This window comes from Lissotriton vulgaris, chromosome 8 (genome assembly GCF_964263255.1).
Source record: "Lissotriton vulgaris chromosome 8, aLisVul1.2, whole genome shotgun sequence".
Classification (NCBI taxonomy): domain Eukaryota; kingdom Metazoa; phylum Chordata; class Amphibia; order Caudata; family Salamandridae; genus Lissotriton; species Lissotriton vulgaris.
The window spans coordinates 529,389,725-529,417,210 of NC_141696.1; the positions used below are offsets into that span (position 1 = coordinate 529,389,725).

The window sequence follows — 27,486 nt, forward strand, 5'->3', positions numbered from 1 at the left end:
AATCTCCAAAAGATGTCACTCATGACTGAGGAATCTTTTGGCGTAAGTTTAAAAAAAAAGAAAAGAAAAAGAAGAGACTGTAAGTGCAGTTAGAACTTGGCAGTTAGAATTTGGAACCTATTTGTTTGGTATAGCTTTGATAGATTTATATAGGTTTGTATATGCGAATTGCAATTTGTGTAGGCAGGTAATGCCATCTGCTTTAGTTGAAGTATAAGTGGGTCGCTCCCAGTCCTTTGTTTTTGCTTGGTTTGTATTTGAGGATTGCAATTTTCAATAATCAAGGGTTTTGCATATTTACAAGTGTATCGATAGAGATAGCCCCTTGAAGTTTGGAGCTAGATTAGTGAGCTATAAGATGCCTGATCTTAGCAAATTTGAAGATTTGTGTTGGCCAATTTTGTATACGTTTGGATTAGCCGGTTAAATAGGTTAGGTTTACAAAACATATTTCTTCCTTGGTGATTTTGTATCCCCAGGGAATTAAAATATGACATGATACAAAACAAGGATCCTTTGCTCTGTGCACTTTTATATGCAGAACGATTTTTGGTGTTCTGCCAGCTAAAGCTAGTGAATTGAGGGTATTTTTGTTTTCCTGCACATACAGCTAGTGCTGTTGGGCTGTTTATAGTCTTTTGGGACACTATTGAGAAATGTTTCTTGTAAATATGACTTACAGCTACTTGGTTTAAGTACAGTCTGGACTGTCCTGTTTTCGTCTTGAGTGTTGATTAGTGGGTTTAAATGTGTGTTTAAATGTTTATGTGGTTTTTCTCATTAGTGTAACTTCGGTACGTACATAGCGTTCGCACAATTTATGAAAGCGCTGTATTGTGTGCCCTGAATGTTTCAACACTTCTGTCTATGTCTGAAATGAGTTCAATGTGTGTGTGTGGGTCACATTCAATAGATATAAATAAGGCCCCAAACAAAAACGAAATTACCTATTTTTGCAAAAATAAATAAATTTACAGCGTTTTTCCTTAGATGCACTGTATTAGATGTTCACAGGCAAACCTTTCAGCTGCAGAACATTTGATAGGAATGTTCATTTAGCCAGCACTAGTTAAACACGGGTGGGAGTTTGCATAACAGTCCTTTTAAGTAAAAGTGGCGCAAAAATGTGACGCAGGAATTGTGACGCGTTTTAAGTTAGGCATATGCGCTTAGGTTTGTGAGTTAATGCATCTAAATAATAGGCAAGGGATGCAACGGACTCTTATATGTACAACAATCACAAAAAAGGGGATAATTGGGTTTTTAGAAGACTAAAATTATTAATTATGAAGAAATAATTATTAAAAATAAGTGCTCCAAAAATCGTGTTTTAATATTTATAAAGCTTAACACTCATGCTATGACCTCCTAGCATTAAAGTTTGATTTAAGTTACGTTGCATCACTAAAATGACAAGTATTCGTGTGTATAATTTCCCCTTGCCATAGGCGCAAGCAAGCTCATTTTTATAAAGTATAAGTTATTATTTTCAAATGCCTGACTCATGGGTTATGTAATAGACATTCTAGCAATGCATATTATACAAGAAAATTGTGGGATATTCATTTTTAATGCTCAAAATGTGAAAGTCGATTTTGAGTAAAATCACTGTTTAAACTGCATTTTGCTTTCATTTAGAGTACTTTTTAAAGTGTCTCAGGCTTAAGCAAATGCATGCATTTAGGTTTTGATATATACTTGCAGGGTTGTGCCCTCTTATGATTCAGTGGGTTAATGTACCAGTATACAGGTTTGTTTTAATATCAGGGTTGAAGGTTCTAGCTTCAGCTAGGCCTACGGAAAGTTTGTTTATTTAAGACTGATGAAGTGTGTACCATAGGATTGCAACAAGCATTTACTCTAAAACACTGGTCTGTGTGTCTTTAGGTTTTGAGAAACATTGACAGTTAATGTAGTTTAATGATCTGGGTATAGAGATAATTTTGGCGCCTAAATAAAAGAGAAATTATTTTTCAAAATAGAGTGAATTATTGCAGGTTAGAAGCTTTCTGGCTTTTGACAGCGTCAGTGTGGCAGGAGCTGCAGGCTGAGAGATTGCAGAGGCTGGCTCAGCGCTGCTGAGATGTTATCTGTTAGTTTCTCTGTAAACAATGAAGAAGGCTGTCATGTTGACATTTGCGACCTCTTAATTAGGACTTTGCCTCTGAGGAATGCAGAATGACTTGGTGAACGGGCCTCTAGAGGTGGGGTTTCTGGTTTCTGGTTTCTCCGTGAGAACATCATAAAATGAAAGACCTTAATTTAAAAGGGAAAATAAAAAGGGTTTCTTTGGAAATACCAAAAATCGTGTTACATGCTCTGTAGAACTGATACATTTGTGTCTCCACGCTAAGGAAAATAATATTTGCTAGCTGCGTTTATTTTACAGAAAATGAAGTGTTGCATTAAGTCTTAGATAGGAAATAAGATGCAGCCCTTTTTCAAATGTTGAAGGCTATAGGCTACAGGCCTACGTAAAAAAAAGATTTGCTCATTAGGTATTATTTTTTTTTTCAGTGCACATTATAGGTACCAAATTAATATGGAGTGTCAGTATAACCATTTCCTTTTAGAACGGTAAAAATAAGATGGCTTGATGTTGTGAGGTGAACTGACAAGAGAGTAACAGTTAAGTAATGTAACTTTATTTTTGTGTATGTTACAATGTTTTTTTGTGTGTTGTGTATTTTTTCTGCTTCTGCCAACAGATTATTCATGGATTGTTCTAGGTGATTTAAAGCGGACAAGACACATGAGTTTGGTTAATTGAAAAGAGATGTGTTTGCGTAATTTCTTTGAAAGGAAAAAATGTTCATGTTTTCGTTTGGTTATTTGGCCCCGTCATGAAATATTTTAATTGGACCTGTATGTTAGAAGAGAGACAGTGAAGTTATATTTGACAGTAGATTCCAACTACGCTGTGCTCACTGTCAAAAGGAGAGTATGGAGTTTAGACCTGACAAACTTTAGACAGGCCCAAATATTGCATTTTGGGCTGCAGGTTTCCATGGCGCTGTGTGTCACCGCTTATCCACATGCTGTTGTTTTGTCTGTGCTGCCCTTTTGTGCTTGATATACAGCGAGTATATGTGATGACTTGACATGTGCATTTTTTTTATTTTTGTGTATGTTTTGTTTTATGTTGTTACTATTACAAGTTCTCCAGTGTTGTGAAGGGGTCCGTATGACGATACGTATCGTTGCACAATAGTTGGACGAATTTGGTATAATGATAAATTTCACAGATATGGTTTTCATACTGTGAGGAAGACAGGCAGCACTTTTACCAGTGCATGCCTAAATCTGGCTATAATGATATTGAAGAAAACTAAAAAGATATACAGGTTCAAAGTGTATCACTTGATGTTAGTCACTTACTGCACATTCCCTTAAAGGAATAGGCAGCCCTAAATTGTTATGTATCCTTGATTGGACCTAAGGATGGAATTATAGATCTGTGACTCAAGGTGACCTAATTTCTATATTGCATTACTTAATCATGTTTTGTTTCCCAAATAGCATATGGCTTTGTCCCTTGAAAGGAAACCAGGTTTCATTTCTTTCTCTCCCTGAAGAGAGAACAGGAACATTAATTAGGATTACCGTATATGGTGTAGTTGCCAGAGGTAGAATTAGAATTTGTGTAACTTTGGTCTTTTGTGTATTCCCCGTACTCTTGGTGCTGTGTCACATGCCTGAGGCACCTAAGCAAACTCTTGTTCTTCCTATAGATTTTTCTTTTGTTGCTTCTCCCCTGACCAATGTCGCATTATGCTTAGGTATTAGGGATTTTGCTTAGTCATTTAGGGATATGCTTAGTTATTTAGGGATTTTGTCCTAGTTCAATTTCCCCTTCTCCATATTCCTTTCACCAGTCAGCCCATTTTATTATGGGTGTATTGTTTATGTGCACACTTCTAGACTGTAGTGATGTATCAGGGACCCCCCCCATGTTATGTAAAATGTTTTATCAGACTGTCAGGGTAGTGATAGGCTGGTTAACTGACCCAATATTATAGTAAGACAAGTTTTCCATCTCAATAGGAGATACCTTACGTTTACCTTTTAAACATGACGAATTTTCAATGTCTATTTTTAATTTTTCAGTTCTCTTTTGTTCCTGCCGCTTTAATTTTTGGTGGGATCAGATGTGTTCTAATCATGCAGATACCAGGACTTTCTAGTGCTTGTCCTTTGTCTGCACATTTGATCATTTGCCTTTGTATTGCATAGTGCACCTGATGCACATTTTTTTAAAGGGACTTTTTCTTCATGTCCTTGATAATCTGTATTATGTCGTTTCTCTATTTGAGATGTTCTAAGATAAGGAATTTAGGAACACCTAGGCTTAATAATTGAGGAAAATATGTATTTACCCCATTAGACAATGCCACTGTGTGAGGACATCCATTTAGATTCCTATGGCGTATGGCCACTCCCTTGCAGATTGCAGGCCACCTGCTTGCAGTCCCCTTGTTAAAACCCATGAACTGTTTTTGTGCTTGATTTGAGGGAAACTAACAATTGTGTTACCTTTCTTACATCACTAGGTTCTGCTGGATCTTCCAGGGTCAAAGGAAGAGTGATACCCTGCAGACCTGTGATCAAGACTAAGCCCACTCCCCATCAGTGACCGCTACAGATGAATGACAGATTTCTTGGCTCTACAAATTCCTGCAACAAGGAAGCCACGAGGCTGGACAGCAATCATCAGCACGACATCAGTGGTACCTCCCAAGCAAGGCATTTGCTTCAACGAAAGTGTTACAGAAAAAAAAGGAGGAGCTAGTTCTTTGTTTGCGACAGAATGAGAGTTTGTTCGTTTGGGCTTTGTACCTGTTATGTGCTGGAAACCTCTGTCAGTGTACAGTCCCTTGAGCCCTTGGCCCGAGTTTTGGCCACACCCACACCTCTTGCTTTGCTCCAGCGGAAAGGCAGTGCACCCAAGGATCCACGTTTGGAAGAAGGCACTACATTCTAGTGCCCATGAGAGAGCAGCTTGAGCGTCCTCTGACACTAAATGATGAGTGTTGGAGTCTGAAAGTGCTGCTGATCTTGCTGGGTTGTTTCTCAGTAGTGCTTGGATCTGCATGAGATGCGTTGTGCCCTTGATCAATGAAAGGCACATCATTTGTAGTGTCTGCCACAAAGAAGAGACACTGGTGCATTGTTTTGAGACATTGAGACTTTCGAGTGAGCTGTGGGTGTTTTGCCAGGAGGGCACTCCAACTAAACAGTACTTTTTTCATGAAAAGGCCTGAATTGAAGAGGCCCAACAAAGAAAACCATGGAAGCGGATTTGTAGGCCAAGAACTATGACTATGGACAAATAATATTTTCTTTTTATTTTCTTGTGCAGCTCTCTCATCTAGGATACTTGCTCATTTTTGATTTTCGAAATGCCATCCGGTTCTGCTGCTAGGGTCGCGGTTGCCACAGTCTTTGGAGTGCAGCTGGAGACTGTTAGGTCGACAGTTCTGGTTGGTCTAAGGGAGTTACCCTGGACTGAACAGAAGCACTCTTTAGCAGAATCAATCTCCCACCGCGGGCAGCAACTTAGAGGATGGAGTTTCCCTAGATAGAGAGACCTGCCAAATCAGCGAACTTTGAAACAAGAATATGCACTGTGATGGCCAAAATGTTTTTTTTAATAATATGCATTTTTATGTTGTGTAGTATAATGATATTTTTAATAGGCTATGCTTTATTCACCTTTCAAGTTTCATTTGCACACGACACTCAGCCCACACCTCCTCCTACTGTTTCCCCACACTCCTTTCACCCCCTACCTGAACACGAGTCTGCCAGAAGGTTAGAATTTGTAAATAACTAATTCGTTCAGCTCCTACACCAGCACCAGTCTGTAATGAACACAACAAATTGTTGGGTGTGTGGACCTATGCCACACTCGGCAGATAAGGGTACCGCGTATTTTGTCCTGCCATTTAGCCACAATGGCTCTTTGTGGGCTTTTTTCAGACTATGTTTATATTTGCCATTGAACCATATTCCCTACGTTCAACGAAAAGTGACTCAAGCAATAAAGCATTGGTAGAAGGAATTGCAAATATGAGCAGACCAATTGACTCGTACAGAACGATTCCTAGAGATGAGTTACAAGCTTCTGGAGTGGTTCTGGGAACTGATATCTGCCTGGGGATGGAAAACTCTGATACTCGTTGGAATGATCTTAGCCATTCTGTTCATGTTCTGCCTGTGTGTGCAGTGCGCTCCTGCAATATGTGGCCTCTGTGCTACATCATGTGTAAGGAAGCCTGTATCAAGAGATGAACTAAGCAACAGGATGATGCTACAGCAGCATCTCAATGATTTGATGAATACAGATTTGGACCCAGATTAGCATGAGTTATTGCCTATATAAGGGCAAAAGGAGGGTCTGTGGTTCTGAAAATTATGGACCCTGCTGTAATGTGGTACCGAAGCCCAACACTTGTGTCAGAAAATATCATCATACCATGACGAATTTGGTATTGGCAGACCGGTAATGATTAGGACATTATAATTGTGCATTTGCGTCACGATTAAGTGACGCGAACACCCCTAAATCATACTTCCTCTCTCGAACCCTCGGGTTCCATTTTGTGAGCGGCATCCATCTTGTGGTTTGCCCTTACATAGTCAATTGACCAAGGCCGAATTTGAGCTGAAAGGACACGTACACCTTTCCTGACTCCTCTGTGACCTGGGCGAGCTGACTCCACTGCCTCAAGCCAAACCTGTTCAGGCAGTTCCTTTCCCAGTGGCCAAGCGAGATTAGTATCAAGGCACAACATACCATAAGCCTTTCATCACACACAAACCATGTCTAATCTTACACACACCTGTCTCTTTTTCTTTCTTTATGATCTGTTTTACAAGGAGGAGGTGCCAGTTTTTATTAGGGGTCCGTCGATATCTGATGGAAACACTGGACCTTGCCGGATAGTTAATTATAAACTGGACAAACTGAAATATGGACTTGTTATCATGACTTTGCTTTTTCTTTGTGTTGGAAATATGTGAATTATCTACTGTAAAACAAAGAATGTTTGCCTAGGGCATGATAAACAGTATAAAAGGTCTGTGCGGAGACCATTCAGGCAGACTGCCTCATCCAGTTGCTTTAGGTGTGACTGGGCGACGTAGCCTCAAAATTAATTGTAATAAAGATGTCTTTTCATATTTCAGATTCTCTGTTGATTTATTTGCTGCTTTTGGATGGACTACTTATTGGTAAGACCCCTGAGAAGGAGTATGAGGATTTTTAGGTACTTCACAAGCTGGCGCTGTGGTTGGAGCCTTGTATTTTTTATCCAGGCGTGGAACAACTGCAGGTACAGAGGCCGGCGTCAGCATCAGTTTCTTTCCCTGGTTCCAGAGAAAATCTATTATTGGGATAGACTTCGTTGTCTTCTTTGTTTGCTCCTTGAAGTCATATAAGAAGCACTCGGTCTCAGCTGATTCCATCACCATATGAAATCGCTTCACTGCTCTTTCCACTATTCTATGGAAACCGCCAATGTCCACTGGCGGTGAATCTGCCTGGCGCGGTTTGGGTGAAGCTGGGGAAGATGCCACATACTCTTCCTCCTCTTCGAGATCCGTCTGGTTTTCTTGGACTTCCCCCTCTTCCATTTCTTCAGCCTCCTCGTCCATCACCTGAGGTGGCACTTTCTCATGGGGGACCTGAGTAGTTGGCCGTGTCTGTTTTGGGGCTGCCACTGGTGTATTTGTAGCAGGCATCGGGCCCCTGTCTCAGTTGCCGGTGTTTCCGGGAAACGCTGTTTGTAGTCCTGGATAAGGTATTTAAGGTCATTTACAATTGAAACGGGAAGGCATACCATCGGGGTGACCTCTGTGCGAACATGAGCTTGGAAAGAGTGTTCCTGGTAGCTCATCTCATCCTGTTCTTCGTCCGTGCTCTGACATTTCACGTGAAGGTCTGAAAGGGAAGTAGCCTGATCCAGGAGTTCTTCTTCATATTCCTCACTCTGGAGAATGTCCGTAGGCAAATGACTTTGCACCTTACTTGGTGACGTTGTTTCTGGTGTAATCTGCTTCTTGGTCAGTTTGCCAGACACAGAACCTTTTGCAGGAGCCCCTGCCGTCGTCTCTGGTGTTGTCGACGGTGGTAGGGTCAAAGATGACGTTTCTATCAGCTTGGATTTCTTCCACGGCTCAGTAATGACCAATGCCGACGACGATTCCCCCGTCGATGGTACCCTCGTCGACGGCATGACCTTCGTCGACGGTGCCTCTGTAGACGATATCTTCTTCGTCGACGATGCGCTCATCGACGATGCGCTCGTCGACGATTCATTCCTCGTCGATGGTGATTTGGTCGTCGACGTCTTCGTCATCGACGTCTTTGTCGTCAACACTCCCGTCGACGGGGGGCTCTTCATCGACGATGTCGTCGTCGACGGGGCAATCTTCGTCGTCGACGAGGTTTTGGACGTCGACGACGGCTTCAGCAGTATTATAGATGGAATAGGTTTACCTGCTGACGACGATGAAGGAGTGGTCGTCGTCGATGAGAAAACCGACGATGCTGTCGTCGTCGACACAGTCGTCGTCGCTGTGGAGACGTAAACTGGCACCACAACTCTTTTTTGCGCCGAGGAGGATGTCGCAAGTTTGCTGGACGACTGCGTAGGCTTCTTAAAAGCCTGAGAATCCTTTACAGACACTGAAGATTTTGTCGATCTTGCCTCTGAAGACTTCTTTTGTGCCTTCATAGGAGGAGCGTCTGAGGGGCCAGGGGACGCCACCCTTGGCCTCTTCAGGGAGACTTCAGAGGTCATTGAAAAGCTTCCCTCTGAGGATTCCACATTTTCCCTCTTTTTAAGCCTGTCCAGCCAGATGAGCAGGCGACCTTCTCTGTCCCTCAAGGTTTTGTTAGGGAAAGACCTACATATCTTACAGTCTTTAGGTATGTGGTCAGGATAAAGGCAATATAAGCATAGGTCATGCTTGTCTTCAACATGTAGCCTTTTCTTCCCACATGAAGAGCAGGCACTGAAAAGGGCTTTCTTCTGGGATTCAGACATGCCAGAATTTTGAAGAAATAAATCACTTACTGCAGTGATAAGTGGCTTGAAGTAATCCTGTTCGAGATTTTGAAGAAATAACTCACTTTTAAAAGTGAACAATTTGGTTTTGAAGAGATCCTGAGGAGAACTCAGGCTGGAGACTCCCTAGCACAACGTGCGGTAGAAAATCTGAGAGACTGAGGCTCCTGTCAGGAAGGTTCTAGAGGGAGGTGATAGCTGATTGGCTGGCTCTAAGAGTTTGGTCCTTTTTACATAAGGACAAGGATAGGCTACTAAGGTGAGGCCCTTAGGCCTATTTTTCTCTATGTATGTCTATAGGACATTACTTTTCTATGTACCGGAGGCTCCCGTCTCGACGACGGGGAATGATTCAGGCATGTGAATCTATGAAAGACACCCCTAATACTGGATAATTAGGTCTATGCTCTTTCACTAGTTTGATTAAAAGGCCGACCTAGTGTTTTTCAAGTGCGGTGGTTTAACCTTCTGACAATATCTGCATGCCAAAGCTCAAGTATTACATGCTAGCTGATATCACAGTCGCCACATAATCTTAAGAACCCCATGTTAAAAAAGCAAGCAACTCTAGTAGACAATGAAATAAAATTTGAGGAAACAAATTATGTTGTTTAAGTACCAGAGTGCTACTAAGTCATTCTATCACAGCCTTAAAAAAACAGCTGGAGATTTCTCTTGTTGGGAGGAGCATTGTGCGATGGTACAAACGCAAATGCCCATAAAAATGCAGAAAAGGCTAAATCCTTTCTACTGCGGTTTCGAATTACATGCCAGTTTCTATTATTTCTTTGAGAAGATATTTTTTAAACAAATATTTGAAAAAAGAATAAGTGAGTAAATATTGGTGCACTAGGTCTTGCCTGTTGGTGTGAAACTATATTTAAAAGTATTAATCCAAAGGGTCCTGTCCTGGGGAATTGAAGTGTGTAAGTAGTTTGTGTAATGACAAAAGTGGTCATTCTCAAGAGGGAGAAGATACACAATCTCCAAGTAATATTTTAAGCCTCTATTTTTCCTTCTTTGGGCCCGATGTAGGTAAATCTACATTTACCACTTCATAAATACCGAATCATACCGAATCGGTATTTATGAAGTGGTAAATTAGAGGGGGGGGGGAGATGTAGGTATTTCAGATTCGGTAAATACAGAATCTGTAAGATTCGGTATTTACCGATTCTGTAAATACCGATTCGGTATCCCCCATTGCTTCCTATGGGCCTTGAAGCCCATAGGAAACAAATGGGCATTACCGAATCGGTAATTACCGATTCAGTAATTACCGATTTGTGCAAGGGTGCAGGGGGTGTCACTATGACACCCTCCAGCACCCCAAAAAAAGGCATGTGAGCCATGTGGCACACAGACATGCCCTAAGGGCATGTCTGTCTGTCACATGGGATAGGTGTGCATGCACACATGTGCATGCACACCTGGATTCGGTATTTTAACACCCAATTGGATTGGGTGTTAAAATACCGAATCTGAAGGGCCTGTGGGACTGAAAGTAGTCCCACCTACATCCCAAATTTAAAAAAAATCGGTAAAATTACCGATTCGGTATTTTTGCGATTCGGTAATTTTACCGAATCGGTAAAATACCGAATCGGACAAAAAAAGGTCCCCTACATTTCAGTAGGCCAAACCCCGGTCGGAAACGGCCGTAATCGGCCGTTTCCGACCGGTATTTGGTACCTACATCGGGCCCTAAATAACCAAGTTGGGCTTCTACTTTTAGGAGTGCGCTTTCAACCTGAAAAACTCAAGGCAAAGAACATGGTATTTGCTCCTTCCTATGTGGGATCCTAGTAAATGCCTGAGAACAGGGCAACACAAACCAAAACAGAAACCATGAGAGGAAAATTATGGATATCTAGGCTTTAATAGATGGGAAGAAAGCATTCTTTGTTGGCTATGATTCTTTTAATTCATTTTACATTGCAACACTTTACTGCAGCAGAGGTTCTGCCTGAAATAATGTCTTCAATACTTGTGTGTCACATTGATTACATATCGCTAAATTAGAGGGAATTATGAGAAATAACTGTATCTCACTAACCTGCTGTGAAAATCCACAGAAGAACTGGTATAAAAACTGAGGGAAAATGAAGCAGACGTTCTGAAAGAAAAAAATCATAAAATCAAGTCAATTCACCAATGTAATAGTGTGTCATTGGTAAGTCATGATATTGTAAACAATTAATGTACTTGAGTTTCCTACCTTATAAAAGAAATATTGCACAAGCTCCGATATTCTAACATAATAAAAATGTCCATGAACAAGAAGCATCTTTTTCAAATGCTTAAATTTAGGAATTGCATAATCACTGTTTCTTGCGGCTTGGCGACCTTCTTTTCCAATGACACCTACAAAAAATTTATGGAAAACGTTAGCTAACAATATTAGCTGGTTTATCATGCTATCTAAACTTCTGGGGAGGTAATACGGTCTACGTTGCTCATCTAGGAACGGATACCATGTTTTCAGAAGGACCCTTGAAGTACGTATATAGCAGTCAATCAAGACCATGCCCCTTTAAACTATATCACAGCTCTCAAGTTCTTGAATACTTATGAAAGGGCCAACCCTTGGCTAATGAGGTAAGTAGGAAAGGATCACTTCCGTAATATACTCACAAACTAGACTCAGAGCCGATGCTAGCTATGAACAACTAAATTTAGCAAGGTCTTTGGAATGACTCAGGACTGCATTCTTTTACTTTTTTACCACTAGATTGGATTTTTTCTTTAAAACTAAGTAAAAATACAATTTAGCTTACCAATGCCAACGTGTGCTTCTAGAATCATGCTGACATCATTTGCGCCATCGCCGATTGCCAAGGTAATTGGCCGCTCCTTGGACGTTTTGATCAATTTTACAATCTGGAAAAAATTATGATTCATACGATCATAAATTAATCAACACATTATGCTGTAGCGATGAGCCAAATTTGCCCCCAAAATTGAGGGACTTTTCTGAATGGAAGCGGATGAGATCACAGAGCACTCAAAGCCACTGGTGTGTTAGTTGAATCACTGGACAATCACGGACTAAACTATTGAAAGAAGCATGTACATTTAAAAAAACAATATGTCTCAAATGAGTGGCTACTTTCTTATTCACTAAATTTTTCCGAATAGAAGCAAACACATCATACAAGAATTATTATTTTGGGATGGAACTACAGTATGTTCATGCAGTATTCACTGAGCACAAGTGCATACATTTGTGCAAACTTTCAATATTTCTGCATGTTTGAGTGATCTGTAGTTCCATATTGCACAGCTGCGTATTGTTGGAAAGAATCGGAGAAGATTTAGGAAAGCCTCTTTTGTGACTACTAGATAGTAGACTTATTTGGCACCCAGGCAATCACAATCATCAATACGGTTCATGCATATATTAAGAGGTCCTATAAGCTTGATTTTATGTCCAATTCACCAAAAATTTGAAAAATCAGTGCATTATGGATTTACGCCTAATATTTGCATAGAGTTCCAAATCTTTGGGGTCTTTCAAAACCTCAAGGGACATGCCTAGAAAATCTGGGGGTGTTGTAATTCTCCAGTCATATTCACTACACATTCTCCTGAGGGGTGTCTGAACTTCAGACGTAACTTCAACAGAAATTAGTATTTTTTCCTTTTAAATCCAGATTATAAACATTCTATGTGAGGAACTGAAGCCCTCTACAATGGCAGGGAGAGAGAACTGCCAACCCAACCATTCATCTGATGGCGATGTGATTGTCACCATTCAATGTCAGCTGCAGGCTCAAGAATGCATGAAAGCCAAATCAACGATCTTGCAACATTTCACTTGAATGAATGAAATGAAATGAAAAGAAGATTTATAAAGCACGAGGTTTACCCTGAGGCGTCCCAGCGCTACAGACAGATGCGAGCTATGATATCCAGGCCCTACCTGGATATGTGATGCTAAGAAGGCCCACATTATGGGCCTCATTATGATTGCGGTTTTTCCGCATCCTCGGGTCGGCGGAGGCCACCGCCGGGCCAGAGGATGCAGAAAAACCGCAGCGGACTGACCAAAGACCCACCGCCACATTAGGATGGCTGGTGGGTCCTGGTTTCCGTCCGCAGCTTTTCCGCCGCGGTCGTCTTACAACCTCGGCGGAAAAGCTCTAATATGGTGACAGTGTCTCGCAGACACCGTCCGCCATATTAGGATGGGCTGACAATTATGCTTTTCCGCAGCGGGTTTTCCGCCGTGGAAAAGCATACGGAACTTCACTGCGGGGGCCCGTTGCGGGCCCCCTAGGTGAATGGGGGGTGGGGGGTGCACATGGGGGGTACCTATGGTACCCCCCTGCATTTGTATGCAGAAAGCGGCAGGCACCACGCGGTGCCTGACTCCTTCTGCATGCAAATGCTATGACTGCATTTTTAACATTGCCGCGGGTGCAGCTTGAAGCCGCACCCGCCGCAATGTTAAAAATAGAGGATGTGACCGCCAGGGTGGCGGTCTCATCCTAATTGCACAGGAGGGAACTCCTCATGCCATGCGGAGGTTCCCTCCTGCTCTGGGGTCGTGGACGGACGCAAGTCCGTCCGCGATCCTAATGCGGCCCTATGTTCTGGAACGCTCCTTAGAAGGCAATCAGACCTATACTCCCTAAGTACAACTAGCATAACACATATCACGTGCTTGCTGCATTCTTCTTCTCTCACTGTACCTTCAGGTCGACTATGCCAGTCAATTTCGAAATGAGTTGGATGGCCACTTAATTTTTTTATAAAGAAAATCTTAGACCCTAATCCCTGTTTACAGGAGTTGGAAGAATCACTGGCTTTCACCTCACACTGCTTTGTGCTGATGAATCTGCCAGTCTCAAATCAAATCATATATTTTTCACAGCATGGCATTTTTACATGAGAAGAGGATACGCTTGAAGGCGGAGTTTTAAAGCTAACACACATTTTTTACAGGTATGGGTGGTCGTAGGAGTGAAAACAACAGCAAGAATAAGTATTACAGTAGCACTGTTACTGCAATATAATTGACCATTACTGTGTGCTGACTAGCAAATATGGCTGTCGAAAAAAGCAAGGCAACAGGCAGTAAAAATAGACATACTTCCTTTTTATTATAATATATTTCACATATCAGTGGCAATGTATGTCTTTTACTGTACAGGAAATAAAGCAGCTTTGGTGTAGGGGTTCTGGAAACTCAGATCATGTCAACTTGCAACAAGGGTGTGCATCTGGTGAACTGGGTTGTGAAATGTGGTCTGCATCTGCTTGTGGCTGTGATCATGATTGGTGTACGAGCTGAACAAACACTGGGAACATCTACTTGCTAGCCTGTTTCAAGGAAGGCCCAATGGTCTGTACATACACACTGCACTTGATGGAGCCTCCTGAAATGATGAGGAGAGACAATGATCGTGGTCACGGGGTGGTTATGGTCAATAAAGATCACACACATAAAGTAGATATGGTCAAGTGGATCCAGAAAAGGGTTAAATCCCACACATCCCATTGGACTAAACTGGGTTATCTTTGGAAAATGTTGGCCTCAGTTCCTGGGCCTTAGTTTACCTTACAAATGATATGCAGCAGCCAGTTGTGCAAAGTTAGGCACCACTAATCAGCAGTTTCTCATTGTACTAAAGTAATAATAATAACCACCCTTTTAAGTTCTGCAAATATTTTGGCAACAGCAATGTTCTTCCCATTAGGGTGCAAGGGAAGAACACCACTACTTTTTAAAGCAACAACCTCCAATAACCAAGCTAATACCCTGAGATCAGATGTGCTAGGACTATCAGCCTGGTTAGTCGCACTGACAAGCAGGCTCTATAAGTGTTAAAGGATAGTTCCTTAAGGATTGATCTGAGTGGCTCCACAATGTCCTGGATGTCAACAAGATAGGGGTTGAAAGATTGAAGAATTGAGTGTGTGTACATGCACAAGTTTTAATCATGAGTATTGTGTCTCATGAGTATTGTGTCTTCTAGATGGTTGAGTGTGCTTGTATTTTGTGCCTGCATGTGAATACATGTGTTGGTCTAAGTGCATGTGTCGGTGTGTTTATGTGCTGATATGTACACGTGCTGAAGCTATTGTCTGCGTAGACACGCAAACATATGCGCATGAGATTTTGAGAATGTGGATGAAGCCGGGTCTAGTGGCTCAGTGTACTAAAGCAGCCACTCCAGGGGCCTGTGTTCGACCTCTTGGTCACAGGTTCAAATCCCGGGGGGTCCACTCAGCCTTTCATCCATTTGAGATCGATAAAATGAGTTGGGTAACAATAAACATCTGTTATTCAGCGCCAGGACACCTTCGGGTAATCGTGCGATATACAAATACACCTGGTATGTTATGAGATAGAGATGACTATATATTGATACATAGTTGTAGAGTGGCCAACCCTGGCATAATGGTAGACAACACATGCATAAAAGTGGGCATGTCGCACATTTTAGTGGTTATCTAATCTACAATTTTCGCTGCTCACAAAACTTTACATGGCCTAAATGGAAAAAAACTAGGCCTTCCTGACATCTTCTGCTAACCCCGATGTGGTGGAAATCCCTGTATTGTGATATGATACATAGACACACCTAAGGTACAATCTGTTACCGTAGTAAATGTGAGTGCTGGATGAGGTGGCAAGGGCATTAATTAAAAGTCCCAAGAGGAAGGCTCCTGGACCCAATGGGGTTCCAATGAAAACTTATATGTCAGAACCTGAATTATGGGCCTGGCTTCTGACAAAGTTCCTCAACGCGACAGGAGCTGGTAATGTACCCCCATCCTGGACTACCTCTCTCATTATATCCCTCTTCAAGATGGGATCAAGGAATGATCCTAAATGTTATCACCCTATCGCTTTACTCTATCCTCTGCTAACTTGCTGAGGAGAGTCTTGCTAGAGTAACTAGAACAGTAGGCAGACGAAAATAAAAATATTTCTAATGCTTAATATCAGTTTATGAAAGGCTTGGAGACAGTTGAGCAATCGCTCAACCTGAACCTTTTAATGGTTAAATACATTTTGTCCAAAGAAGGATCACTACACATATGATTCATTAACCAGAACTCTGCATTAAATTTAGTCAATCACAGCAGACTGTGGGAGGATATAGACAAACTGTTGACAACCATGGGGGTTCATCTCCCTCTTGACTCATATGTCTAGTAATCCAACAGTCCAGGTCTGCTGTGAAACAAAGGGTGAATTAACTCCATCTTTTGGTATAGGGAGAGGGGTCAAGCAGGGGTGTATATTGGCACCCTTCGTCTTCTCCCTATATATTAATGGAGTGGAAGAAACGCTCCAGGCGGTTGGTGCTGACACCCCTAGGATTAGGATGCTGCAAATACCAATACTGTTGCATGTAGATACCGTAGTTGTATTGGCGCTTACTCCAAATAGCTTGCAGGCCCTAATCAACTCTGTTTCAGATTTTATGGAAAGGAGCAGTATGGAAATCACCATAGCATAAACCTACTCTATGAGCTGTGATGAGCAAGGGAGAAAATTAGAAAATTAATACCTTACACATATCCTCCAAATTGGATTAGAAGTGCCATCGGGAAACCTGCGCATCTATTATGATAAGAAACAATGAAGGCCTGATCAGTTTCGCCTTCAAGCTAGGCACTAAACCAACTGTGGAGCTGTTAACTCATTATAATGCCAAAACTATTTCTGCTGTGACATACGATGTGGGGGTCTGGGTCATGGGGGACAATGGGATTTTGCAAACACACAAAAACAGTTTATTTAGGAGATTGTTAAGTGTACACCACTCAACCCCGGAATCTAATGTCCATTGGAAACTGGGAGCCGACTTTCTATCTGATACCTTTGAAAGCAAATCACTCTTATTATGGTGATCCTTATGGTCTAAATTAGAGCCCCTTCCCACCAGATCAATCATTACAGACTGTATAGGCCTAGACCAGGCTACTAAATTCCCTTGGATACAGCATTTAAAACAGTTGTTGCTGGCCCTGGGGCAGAGAAACCAGGAACTCTGGGTATACCGGGAAGACATCACTGGCTAATCTAAAAGGGAGCTAATGTAGTAGTAAATTCAGGCCTATCGAGAGAAAAGAGCCCAGTCAGATCTCCAAAAAGTGTCAGAGGGTCGTTATCCTGCCTTGAATGATCAGCATGGCTGTAAATTGAGCCTTATGTTAATTTACAATACATATCATAGGTATCTTTTAAAATGCTATTGCCTTCTCATCTTTCATTGGAAAACTGCATTCCCAAGGAAAGCATGGTGGGAACCATTATTCAGTAATGCCCCTGTGACAAGCAGTCAACTCAGCACATCACACTTTTTTGCACGTTCATTTCAAGGACATTTTTATCTCAAACCCTTTATTTTTTAACTGAAAGGTTTATTAACCATCATGAGGCTTCTAAGCATTTGTATGATTTAAGCGATGTGACAGTATATCACAGGGTTGTTATGTTATTTTCCAAAGTGCTCCGCATTAGAGACTCATTGAGTGATTTGGGCATTTAAACAAATTAGCCTAAGTGTCCCATGTTTTTACCACGTGATCTGGAGCTTCTCACTTTTAACGTGGTTTGATAGGTGTTGTATTAGATATATCTAAGGATTTTTTTTGCTTTTCTGCATTTCTATGAGTTTTTATCAATTGGAGTTATACAGTGAAATGGATGATTTTATAGAATTTTAACACGTTTCAATGTGATGCTTTTATCGTTTGTTTAGCATGAACTGAATAAAGTTTGGCTGATGAGTGGTTGATGAAAAGGACAAGCTTGTGTATGGGGCTCCCCAACTAGAACATTTAATGGCAATTGTAAGCTGGTATTCACCTCTGAAATTAGCATGTTTTCAGAAAATAACAGGCTTTATTTGCCCCATATACTTTAAGGGCAAAACGGCATGGTAATATTTGAAGAAAAATCATTTATTTGATCAAAAATGAACTTAGAGACAACATGGAGTTATTTAATATCTAAAGTAGAAATATAGTGGTAAGTCATTCTGAGTTAGGGACTCTAAGGCCCTGTTGAACAAGTTACTTACTTCCGGTAATGGCTTATTGGGTAGATACCATTGAGCTGCAGATTCCATACCTTAGAATGATCCCCAGGCGACAGACTGGATATGGAAATTTTTCGTGAGCAGTACCCATGGGTGCCTATAGGTGGCATTGTTCGCTCCGCGTGGTGTCGTTCAAGCCGGAAGTGACTTGCACAGTGCCTGTATAGTTACCACCCCAGGCCACTGACATCAGTTTATTTCGCAACTTTCAACACCAGGAGTATGGACCATGAAGAACACTGACCACTGGTATAGAAAACTAGGGCCTGAAAGGGGAAGAGCCCTGTCCCTTGAAATCAGTTGACAGAGCGGGTAAGATGGGTGGAGCTGTAAGGAATCTGTAGCTAGATAGATTCTCTACCAGATAACGTGTTACTGAAGGAAAATACCTTGTTCATCTGACAGAGGCTTCTAGCAGCAGATTCCTTACCTTAGAATAGATACCAAAGCAATAAATTCCCGGAGGTGGGTCTGCAAAACAATTTTATACCAAAATGGCCTACAGGAGCGAATAGGCAAACTTCCCGTCCCGATGGACCTAACTGTCCAGGCAGTAGTGTTTTGTGAACATGTGTAGAGAAGCCCACGTTGCTGCCTGGCAGATGTGCAGGACCGGGACTCGCGTGCTAACGCAGTGGAACCAGCCTTTGCTCAGGTGGAATGAGCATGCCAACCTTATGGGGTGTTGCTTCTTGGCCAATGCATAGCAGATCTTAATGCAGAGCACAATCCATTAGGAGAAGATCCATTTCTACACTGCCTTCCCTTTCTTGGATACAACATACCCCATTGAAGAGCTAGTCATCCACCCGGAACTCTTTTGTGCAGTAAAGGTAGAATTATATTTGGGTCCAGTCATGGAGTCGCTCCTCTTCTTTAGATTGATGCCGCGGAGCGAAAAAGGTAGGCAGGGAGATGGACTGGCCAGCATTAAAGGGAGTTACCACCTTTAGGAAAAGGAAGCTCTGGTGAGAAGGACCAGCAGGTTTGGGAAGATGTTGAGATACGGAGACTTAGATGACAGAGCTTGGAGTTCACTGACCCTCTGGGCAGATGCTATGGCCACCAGAAAGGTCCTTTTGATTGTAAGGAGCCTGATAGGACAGTTGTGTAGTGGCTCGAAGGGAGCTCACATGAGAAAGGTGAGTACTAAATTTATGTCCCATTGAGGTATGATAAAGGGTGAAGGCGGAAACGTGTTGGAGAATGTTCAAAAACCTATTTACACATGGGGATTTGAATAGAGATGGCTGATCTGGCAACCGCACAAAGGCTGGGATGGCAGAAATATAGCCCTTTAAAGTGCCCAAAGCGGATCCCTTCTGGGCCAGAGAAAGAATAAACAGAAAGACATGGGAAAGGGGGGTAGTAAGAGGATAAACCTGTTTTTCTGCACACCATGCCACAAACTTGCCTTAACAGCAACGGTATACCAACTTGGTGGAGGGATGCCTGGCTACCAAGATGACATTGCAGACTTCGGGCAGAAGGTCGAAAGCTGTCAACTGTCACCGCTTAATCTCCATGCATGAAGGCGGAGCGTTGACAGTTTCGGGTGGAGGACCCTCCCCCACTGCTGCAACTGAAGATCCTACTGAAGGGGCAGCCTGATAGGCTGCCATGCTTAATAGCTCAGGATACTAAAGTCTCCGAGCCAAGTCCGGAGCCAAAAGGATGACTTAGGCCTGGTTGTTCCTAATCTTCTTGAGAACTCTGGGCAGGAGTAGTATGGGCAGAAAGGCGTGCAGGAGGCCTGAGCTTCATTTGAGATCAAAAGCGTCTCAGAATAAGAGCCGCCATGGAAATTCTAGCGTGCCAAACTGCTGACATTGCACGTTCACTGCGGTGGCCAGCAGATCTAACCAAGACTCTCCCCACTGATGAAAGAGACCTTGGACCACCTCCAGATGGAGATTCCATTTGTGATCCACTTGGCATTTTCGGCTGAGTTCATTTGTCTTGGTGTTCAGACAGCCCACAAGGTGTTGAACCACCACGGAAATGCTAAACTGTTTCATCCAGGTCCAAAGGTGTAGGGCATTTTGACAAAAAGAGTCCACGACCACACCCCGCTGCGCCTGTTGCAGTACCACATGGCAGTGGTGTTGTGCACTAGATTTCCCTTGCTGGATGGTAGAAAGGCTTTTAATGCCAGCCGGATCACTAGGAGCTCTAATAATCTAGGTCTGAGCAATCCGGCTGGCATTGATGTGGAGTCCAGATTTCACCGGAGACCAGAATCCTCTACTCACTACCTCTCCCAGATGGCCGCCCCATCCCAGGAGTGATGTATCTGTCACTACTGTCAGATCTGGTTGGAGAGGGGTCAGCGGCTGACCAAACTGCAGTTCATTAACCACCACTCCAGATCATTTGCAGGATCCTCCAAGATCTGAACCACGGCAGAGAGATTCCCTTGATGCTGTTCCCACTGGAACTTCAGGTCCCACTGCAGAGCCTGCATATGCCGTCAGGCATGAGTCACAAGCAGGATGAAGGAGGCACGAGGCCCAGCAGCTTCAGAGTCAGGGTCACTGAAACTCAGGATAGAGGCTGAAACCTACATATGATAGCCTGAATATCCTGGACTCGCCGTTCAGGAGGATAAGCCCATAACTGCACCATGTCCAAACAGCTCCGATGAAAGGGAGCATCTGAGTGGGAGTCAGGTGTGCCTTTGGCATGTTGATAGAGAACCTCAGCAAGTGCAGGAAGTTCGCTGTAGTCTGGTGGCGCAATTTTACCATTTCTGTGCATTAAACCCACACCATATTTGTGCAATTACAAGTTAACCCCCATAGAAAGGGGAATTACAATATGGTACCAATTTTTCCAGTTGTAATGGTCGCATGGGTGGGATTAGTGAAGAGAAAGCAAAGGTGTTTTTGGTGGGGGGGGGGGACTGTGAGCTTCCACCAGAAAGAAAAACAAGGGATGATTCTTGGCTGCAGCCAAAGGCTCATATGACTTTATCAAGTGAATTAAGGTAAATTTGGGTCTGGTTCTTCCACAATTGGTAAAAACAGATGTGGAAAAACCGACCCTCTTGGAACCAGGTGGAGCGGAACTTAAGGAGGTAATGCCACTCTGCCTGACTTGTAATGAGGTTCTGAATGCAGACCCAATGTCCTCAATTCCAGGGTGCACTTGATAATATTTTATGACCCACTGGAAGGCATTTACTTATCTCTATTCAAACACATTTTTATGACATTGTATTTACTACTCCTGTCTGATGTATAAGCTTATAAGATTGATTTACTTTATAGACCTATGTTGGCTGTATAAACTTTGCTAGTCTCTGTAGCATGACAACTCTACTGTCAGAGCCTTTAAGATATGTCTAAAATGTGGGATAACTATTATGTTTATGGCCTCAGAATATGAGATCTGCACCTTGCAAGGACATTCTCTGTGTCATGAAAAACTCTGAATGAAAAGTAGAAGCGAAGGCAAATGTAATATCTCCTTTGAAAAATAACAGGATGCAATGTACAATTCCATACGCTATCTATGTGAACTGCCAGTAGAACCTATGATGCCTTAAATAATTTTTTAGGTAGACTAAAATGAAAATCAAACAATTTTTTTCTACACACGGTTTGCCAGAAAAGGAGGAATTCAAATAAACTCACCTGAACGGACTTGTTCAATGTATGTCTTATAAGTTTGAAAGGTCATCACCCACCACCAAATGGTGATGGGGAAAATATTTGCCTTTAAGGCAATATCACGACCACAATCCATTTTATTTAACTCATCTTTTATATTTATTCTGATATGCAAGAATGACAAAAATACAAACCTGTGCTTTTTGAAGGGGCGCCATTCGACAGCAGAGCACCGCACTGCAGTTTCTGCATATCTCCAGGAACCATTCTCTGTAGTTGCTGGAACTACCACCTTCTCTCGACTTCATAATCAAGGACAATGATGCACCATCAATGATTAAACCGTAGTCGTGCATATCAGTTGAGAACCTGAAGGGTACAGAAATATTTACAAATAATTAATTGAGGATATGTCTAAGCAACACATATTCCACAAAAGAAAGGGCGACAATATAAGCTTCTGCAGTAACCATCTAATGTTAAATTCTCTTAGGAGTACACCTAAATAACAAAGTTATACAAGAAAGTTATCCCAGTTCTAAGAGGTCAAGGCCATACCAGCTATCCACATGCTGGTGTTCTTACGGAGAGTCTTGCCCCCCTCCTTCTCCCCCCGCTTTAAAATCGAGTAGTCATTAAATATTTTGACAAGCTTCAGGAGAAATAATGCACTCCTAAAGAACATGTATACGCCACATCTGCGTAAGTTTAACAATATCACCTGGAAGGAAGGCACAGGCAGAATCATGTTGGTTAAGTTTCTATCAGATATATGACTCTTTTTGGAAAACTGTAACCTAAAATTTGTAAGCAAATGCAACCACTTCAATTCTCTTTCCCCGGTGTGAAAAGTCTGAAGACAGAAATATTCTCCAACTTCACCTCTTTCTGTCTTATTGAGTTAAAGTCCTTCTTTTACCCTAGATCATCGTGAGACAACACAGAATTATAGCCTTATGTTGATACCACAGTGAGGAGAGTGTGGGAATGTGTCTTGGTTGCCCTGTATCTCAACAGTGCAGCTTCCCAAATATCACTGATGTCTTTATCTCCTTCAGTGACCAGAAACAAGAGTCCTACCAGCTATATCCACTACAAAAGTAGAACATACAGTAGTGGCTTTAATGGACAATGATCTCAACTAAGAACACCAACCTTTCGTATCACTATACTTCTAATTGCCATGGTAGAGAGTTACAGAAGATATGCAGTCAAATACACGCACAAATCATAGGAGACTACTGAAGGAGAGGAGGCTGTGAATTGGTATAATGACTGATAAACTATGCCTTGAGCATTTGAGATGAGCCCGGTTCAGCCCTTTATTGGTGCAGCACAAATTGCCACAGTGATTAATATGTCAACTGAAACATCAGTGTTAGACTCACTTTTGCCAAGAACCAGCCTTGCGGTCTTAAACGTCTTGACTGCACATAAAGTTAGGATGTCTTTTACCTCTATTCAAAAATAAGCACACCACATAGGTAGTATTACATTAAAATATTTAAATACTTGTTTTAAGGACCTGCATCAAAGTCTCTTTGGCTTGAATGATACGAGGATTCCATGTAAGACTTAGCTAACAGCACTCAATAGGAAAGTTGACCCAATTATGCAAAAGTCACCTTTCAAAGCCCTTCAGACATTCAGTAACAAACATTGAAACATATTTTTAAAACTAGAAAACCATAAGAACCGAACTCAGAATATGCCTGCTCTGAGCTAGCTGTGAGCTAGGTCACAGCTCGCTCAGAGCAGGCAAAACTGAAGGGTAAATCAAATTATTTAATCTTAAAACTAATCTAGTAACCAGTATGCCAAACTGAGAATCTGCCCCATTCAAATCAGTATGGTTCCAAGAAGCTTCTTAGTCTCTGTAATGTTTTTGGCATGTATGAAAATACTGGACCAACATGCCCACCTCTCAAACACCACAACAAAAAGCAGGGAAACCAACAAAATTTCCAGAGATATTTATTTCTCCAGCTTATCAAAACCTAAATTTGAGACACCACAGCACTGTACAAAAGTAAAAGACAATGGCAACAAATATACAAGAAATACACAGTAAAATAAATACCTTCATATAATTGGCATATCACAAAAATCTCCAGGAAAATTTTCAGCAGTACTAAACCAATGTAGGAGCATTAAAATAGTTTTAATTCTGAACACTAACTCCTAACAATTAGAAACACTAACTACTGGCCACACTGGGTGGTAAAATTTGAAACACTGAGGACCTGATTTAGATTTTGGCGAGAAAGCGACAGAGGTTTTTTTTTTGCAGATTTAGATCCTGGGATTCAATGGACGAGAAGACCGCTGCGGTACCGCCAACTCTGCCAGGACTTCGCTCCCCACCTTTTCAGCAGGGTGGGCTGCCGCAAAATTCCCGCTGTCTGGATTTGGTTCGGGCTTATTTTGAAGGGAATTCCAATGGGAATACCTCAGCGAAAAGGGATAAAAAAGGGGTGAACACTCACATTTTTCGGTATACAGGCTACTCACCTTCATCCAGATCCCCCCTGTCCTGGCACACCGTGACGGCCCACGGCTGGTGGTCCAACCGCCAACATCTAAATCAGGCCCAAAGTGGTCAAGCACATAACCATCAATAAATAATTCTATACTAGCTAAAAAATAGTTAAATAATAAATAACATTTTTGAGGTCTGGCTCAGTTGTTTACTGCACATACTATTACAGATTCTTTAAAATATATAGATGGGGGCCTTGGCTCCACCCACGAGCGTAATACAGTCTCATCTCATACTATTTGCTATTTGGAGTATCTTTCCGCCTTCCAGGTAGTGCTTTTATTGGAATGATAAGGACTATGTTATATCTCAAAGTGCGTGCAATTATCATGCAGTCTATGTTTTATAACACAAGGGTAACTCTAGGATCCATAGGGACCTGGGGAAATTAGCAAAGTTTCCCAAAAACAGAGGTCTCTAATTTAATAGTTAAACAACGGCTCATAGGTAAAATAATGTATGCCAAAAATAATTTTTTAAAAAAGGAAATGAAAAACGATTTCCAAGTGCATAAGTGATAGTGGAGTGAAAAAATGGTGCTTGATACAAATACACAATAAGTGTATCACAAGTTACAAACTCTGTATGCAGCCTGTGTATTCAATATAATAACATAGGTCTGCTCAGTCTGCCAGAATAACTTTATTTGGTCTAGTTAGACCATAAAAATACATAAGACATTAATACATACAACAGTCAGTCAAAAAGTTTGGTTTGACCAACAGTATAGATCATCAATATAAAAAGCCATATAAACAGGCAGAAAAAAATAAAGATTGAAAAGGTTAAAACTTGTTACCTGACTACAGTTGCCCTCTTCTTTATGGCACGTTGAATAAAAATAGGAATTAAAAAACAGATTCTCACAGTGGGAAGAAGTGTTTGCAAATACGTCAAAGCAGCTCTACTGCAACGTATGTTGACCTGTTTTAATACAGGTAAAAAATAACATTTCCTCAGGGTCGGATACATTTTTACAAAAGAACTTAAAATGTAATGTGTTTTGTGCAGACCCATCATCATAGGTGCAAATGGATAGGTTCGTGAAATAAGAACTCTGAAGGGGAAAGCAGCTAAAAATGCACTGTGCTCAGTGTGAATCTTATTTGTGGAAACCTAAAAAACTGGCTTCATACCCATGTTAAGTACGGTTCAGGACCAATATGTGTGCAACTCCTCATATGCCTGAATAGTTGGCTTATCAACCTCCCTCCGCATTCGATAGTCCAAACACCCTGCTAAAAATTATTCTTCAAGGAGCTTAGGAAGCTTGCATTTAAACTGCTGGGGAGCTGAAGAGATCTTCCCGGCCCAGGCCAAGGCAAGTGTTGCAAATATACCTTATCCAATGAATATTTAAGCATTGGACGAGTGTCAGCCCGTTGGCAAGCACGGCCTGGTTAAAGGAAGTTTGACTCCTTGTCCAGAATCAGAGCCACAGAAGGAAAAGTTTCATTTTGATAATATCATTTATGTATCCTATCCCGACTTCAGAGTGGTACATGAAGGAGCTGGAGCTTTTAGGGACTGCTAACAGCCTTTTAATAACACCATACTCAACACTTTCCAGTCCCTCCTGATCACTAATGCCCACATCTCTGCCCCATAGGCGGCAACTGCACAGCATTTAGCTTTATAAATGGCAGTGAGTTCTCTAATGGGCTTCTGACCTAGTTCACTGGCAAAATTGAGGATGGCCTCCACAGCTTTAGAGAAAGCAGCAACTCTACTGGTCTTCAGTGGGCCCCAGGTAAGGTGCCTATCAAAAGGAATGTCTAGGTAAAAAAAAAATGGGAAGAATATTGACTTTATTGTTGTTAACTGTAAATACAGTGTTTTTCTTCTTCCTGGCACCATAGACCATAACGTGTTTTGGCCTAATCAACCCTCGGGTCCAGGTTCGTCATAACTTTACAGAAATGGTCCAGCAGGCGCTGCAGACCAATGGCAGTCCTGCATATTAGGACTGTAATGGAAACGTAAATTAAAGTAGGAACGCTGCGATCTCCTATACAGGAGCAATCTGCCCCAAGCTCCAAAAGTAATTCCTGCAGGCCGTTTATGTATAAGGAAAAGAGCAAAGGGACCAAGACGCAGCCCTGAAGTACTCCACTGACTAGATTAAAAGCTGCTGTTGTCTTCTCCCGCCTCCCCACCCGCCCCCACATGGGCCAAATCTCATACTGGCAGTGACTTCAATATGAAGTTCCCTCAGGAACTTGATAATATACTGGTCTATCCCCATATCAGACATAATGCTCCACAATCTGTGGGCTAGAAAAATCATTTAATTTTTACTAGACCTGTAGGTCTAGTAACCTACAAAATCTGCTCGACCTAACTGAAATGCACTTGTCCTCTGTCTGTGAAAGCAAGCAAATGTGACAAGTCAACAAAATGTAAAGGCATTTTTATTGCTCATTTACTTTGTGAGTAGTAAAGATGCCTTTAAATCTTGCTATTTTGTCACATTTCCTCTGCTTTCAGAGACAGAGGTCAAAAGTCAGTTTATTTTCCTACTCGTCAGAAAGGGTGAGTAGGACCTAAAAATAGCTCACCCTGAATTAAATCTGGCCCGCAAATGCGAGCTGGCGAATGGATTTTTTGAGCCCTGATCTGGTTCTGTTTACGGAGTCAAAAGCAGAGCTCGGGTCTATAAATGTCAGGTAGAGCTTCTCCTTTTTGGACACAGCATATTTGCTTATTAAAAGGTACAGGTTGAGAGACTGCTTAACTGTGCTCAGGGCAGGACGGAAACCAAATTGAAGCTCCGAGAGCATGTTGTGTTCACTAGTCCATGTCTGTAAGAGTTCCAGCAATATTCTCCCCATCATTTTTGCAGTCAAAATAATCAATAAGCTGGAGCGATAACACTGCGCTTTAGCTCCAAACAGGCGAGATCCATCAAAAGGCAAATCCAGCAAAGTATCCTGGACATTAGGCGAGAAACCCGTACCACGCAACCATGCATGCCTCCTAGTAGCTACAGAAGATCCCATCCCCCTGACTACCGAATCGGCCATGTCTAGACCAGATTGTATCACTTGGCTGGCAGCAGCTTGGGCATTAGACAACAACTCTGAGAAATGCCTTTGTACCTCCTCGGGCAACTTAGGGACAACCTCCCTGGCTGAGTGGATGAGAGAATGGATGTAGCGACCCATAAGGCATGTGGCATTTGTCGACTTAAGAGCCCTACTTCC

The 27,486-nt window shown here is 42.0% G+C and overlaps 1 protein-coding gene across 3 annotated transcripts in view; it reads right to left on the bottom strand.

The window, feature by feature from the left end:
- The window catches only part of ATP11A (ATPase phospholipid transporting 11A), a 941,588-nt gene that overhangs the window by 144,876 nt on the left and 769,226 nt on the right, over window positions 1-27,486 (bottom strand). For all 3 annotated transcript variants that reach the window (XM_086934336.1, XM_086934337.1, XM_086934338.1), the window contains exons 20-23: window positions 21,939-22,113; window positions 11,849-11,951; window positions 11,290-11,435; window positions 11,128-11,187 (exon numbers count right to left, since the gene is read on the bottom strand). In XM_086934336.1, coding sequence (XP_086790462.1) covers window positions 11,128-11,187; window positions 11,290-11,435; window positions 11,849-11,951; window positions 21,939-22,113 — 484 coding nt within the window. The remainder of the gene's footprint in view (window positions 1-11,127; window positions 11,188-11,289; window positions 11,436-11,848; window positions 11,952-21,938; window positions 22,114-27,486) is intronic.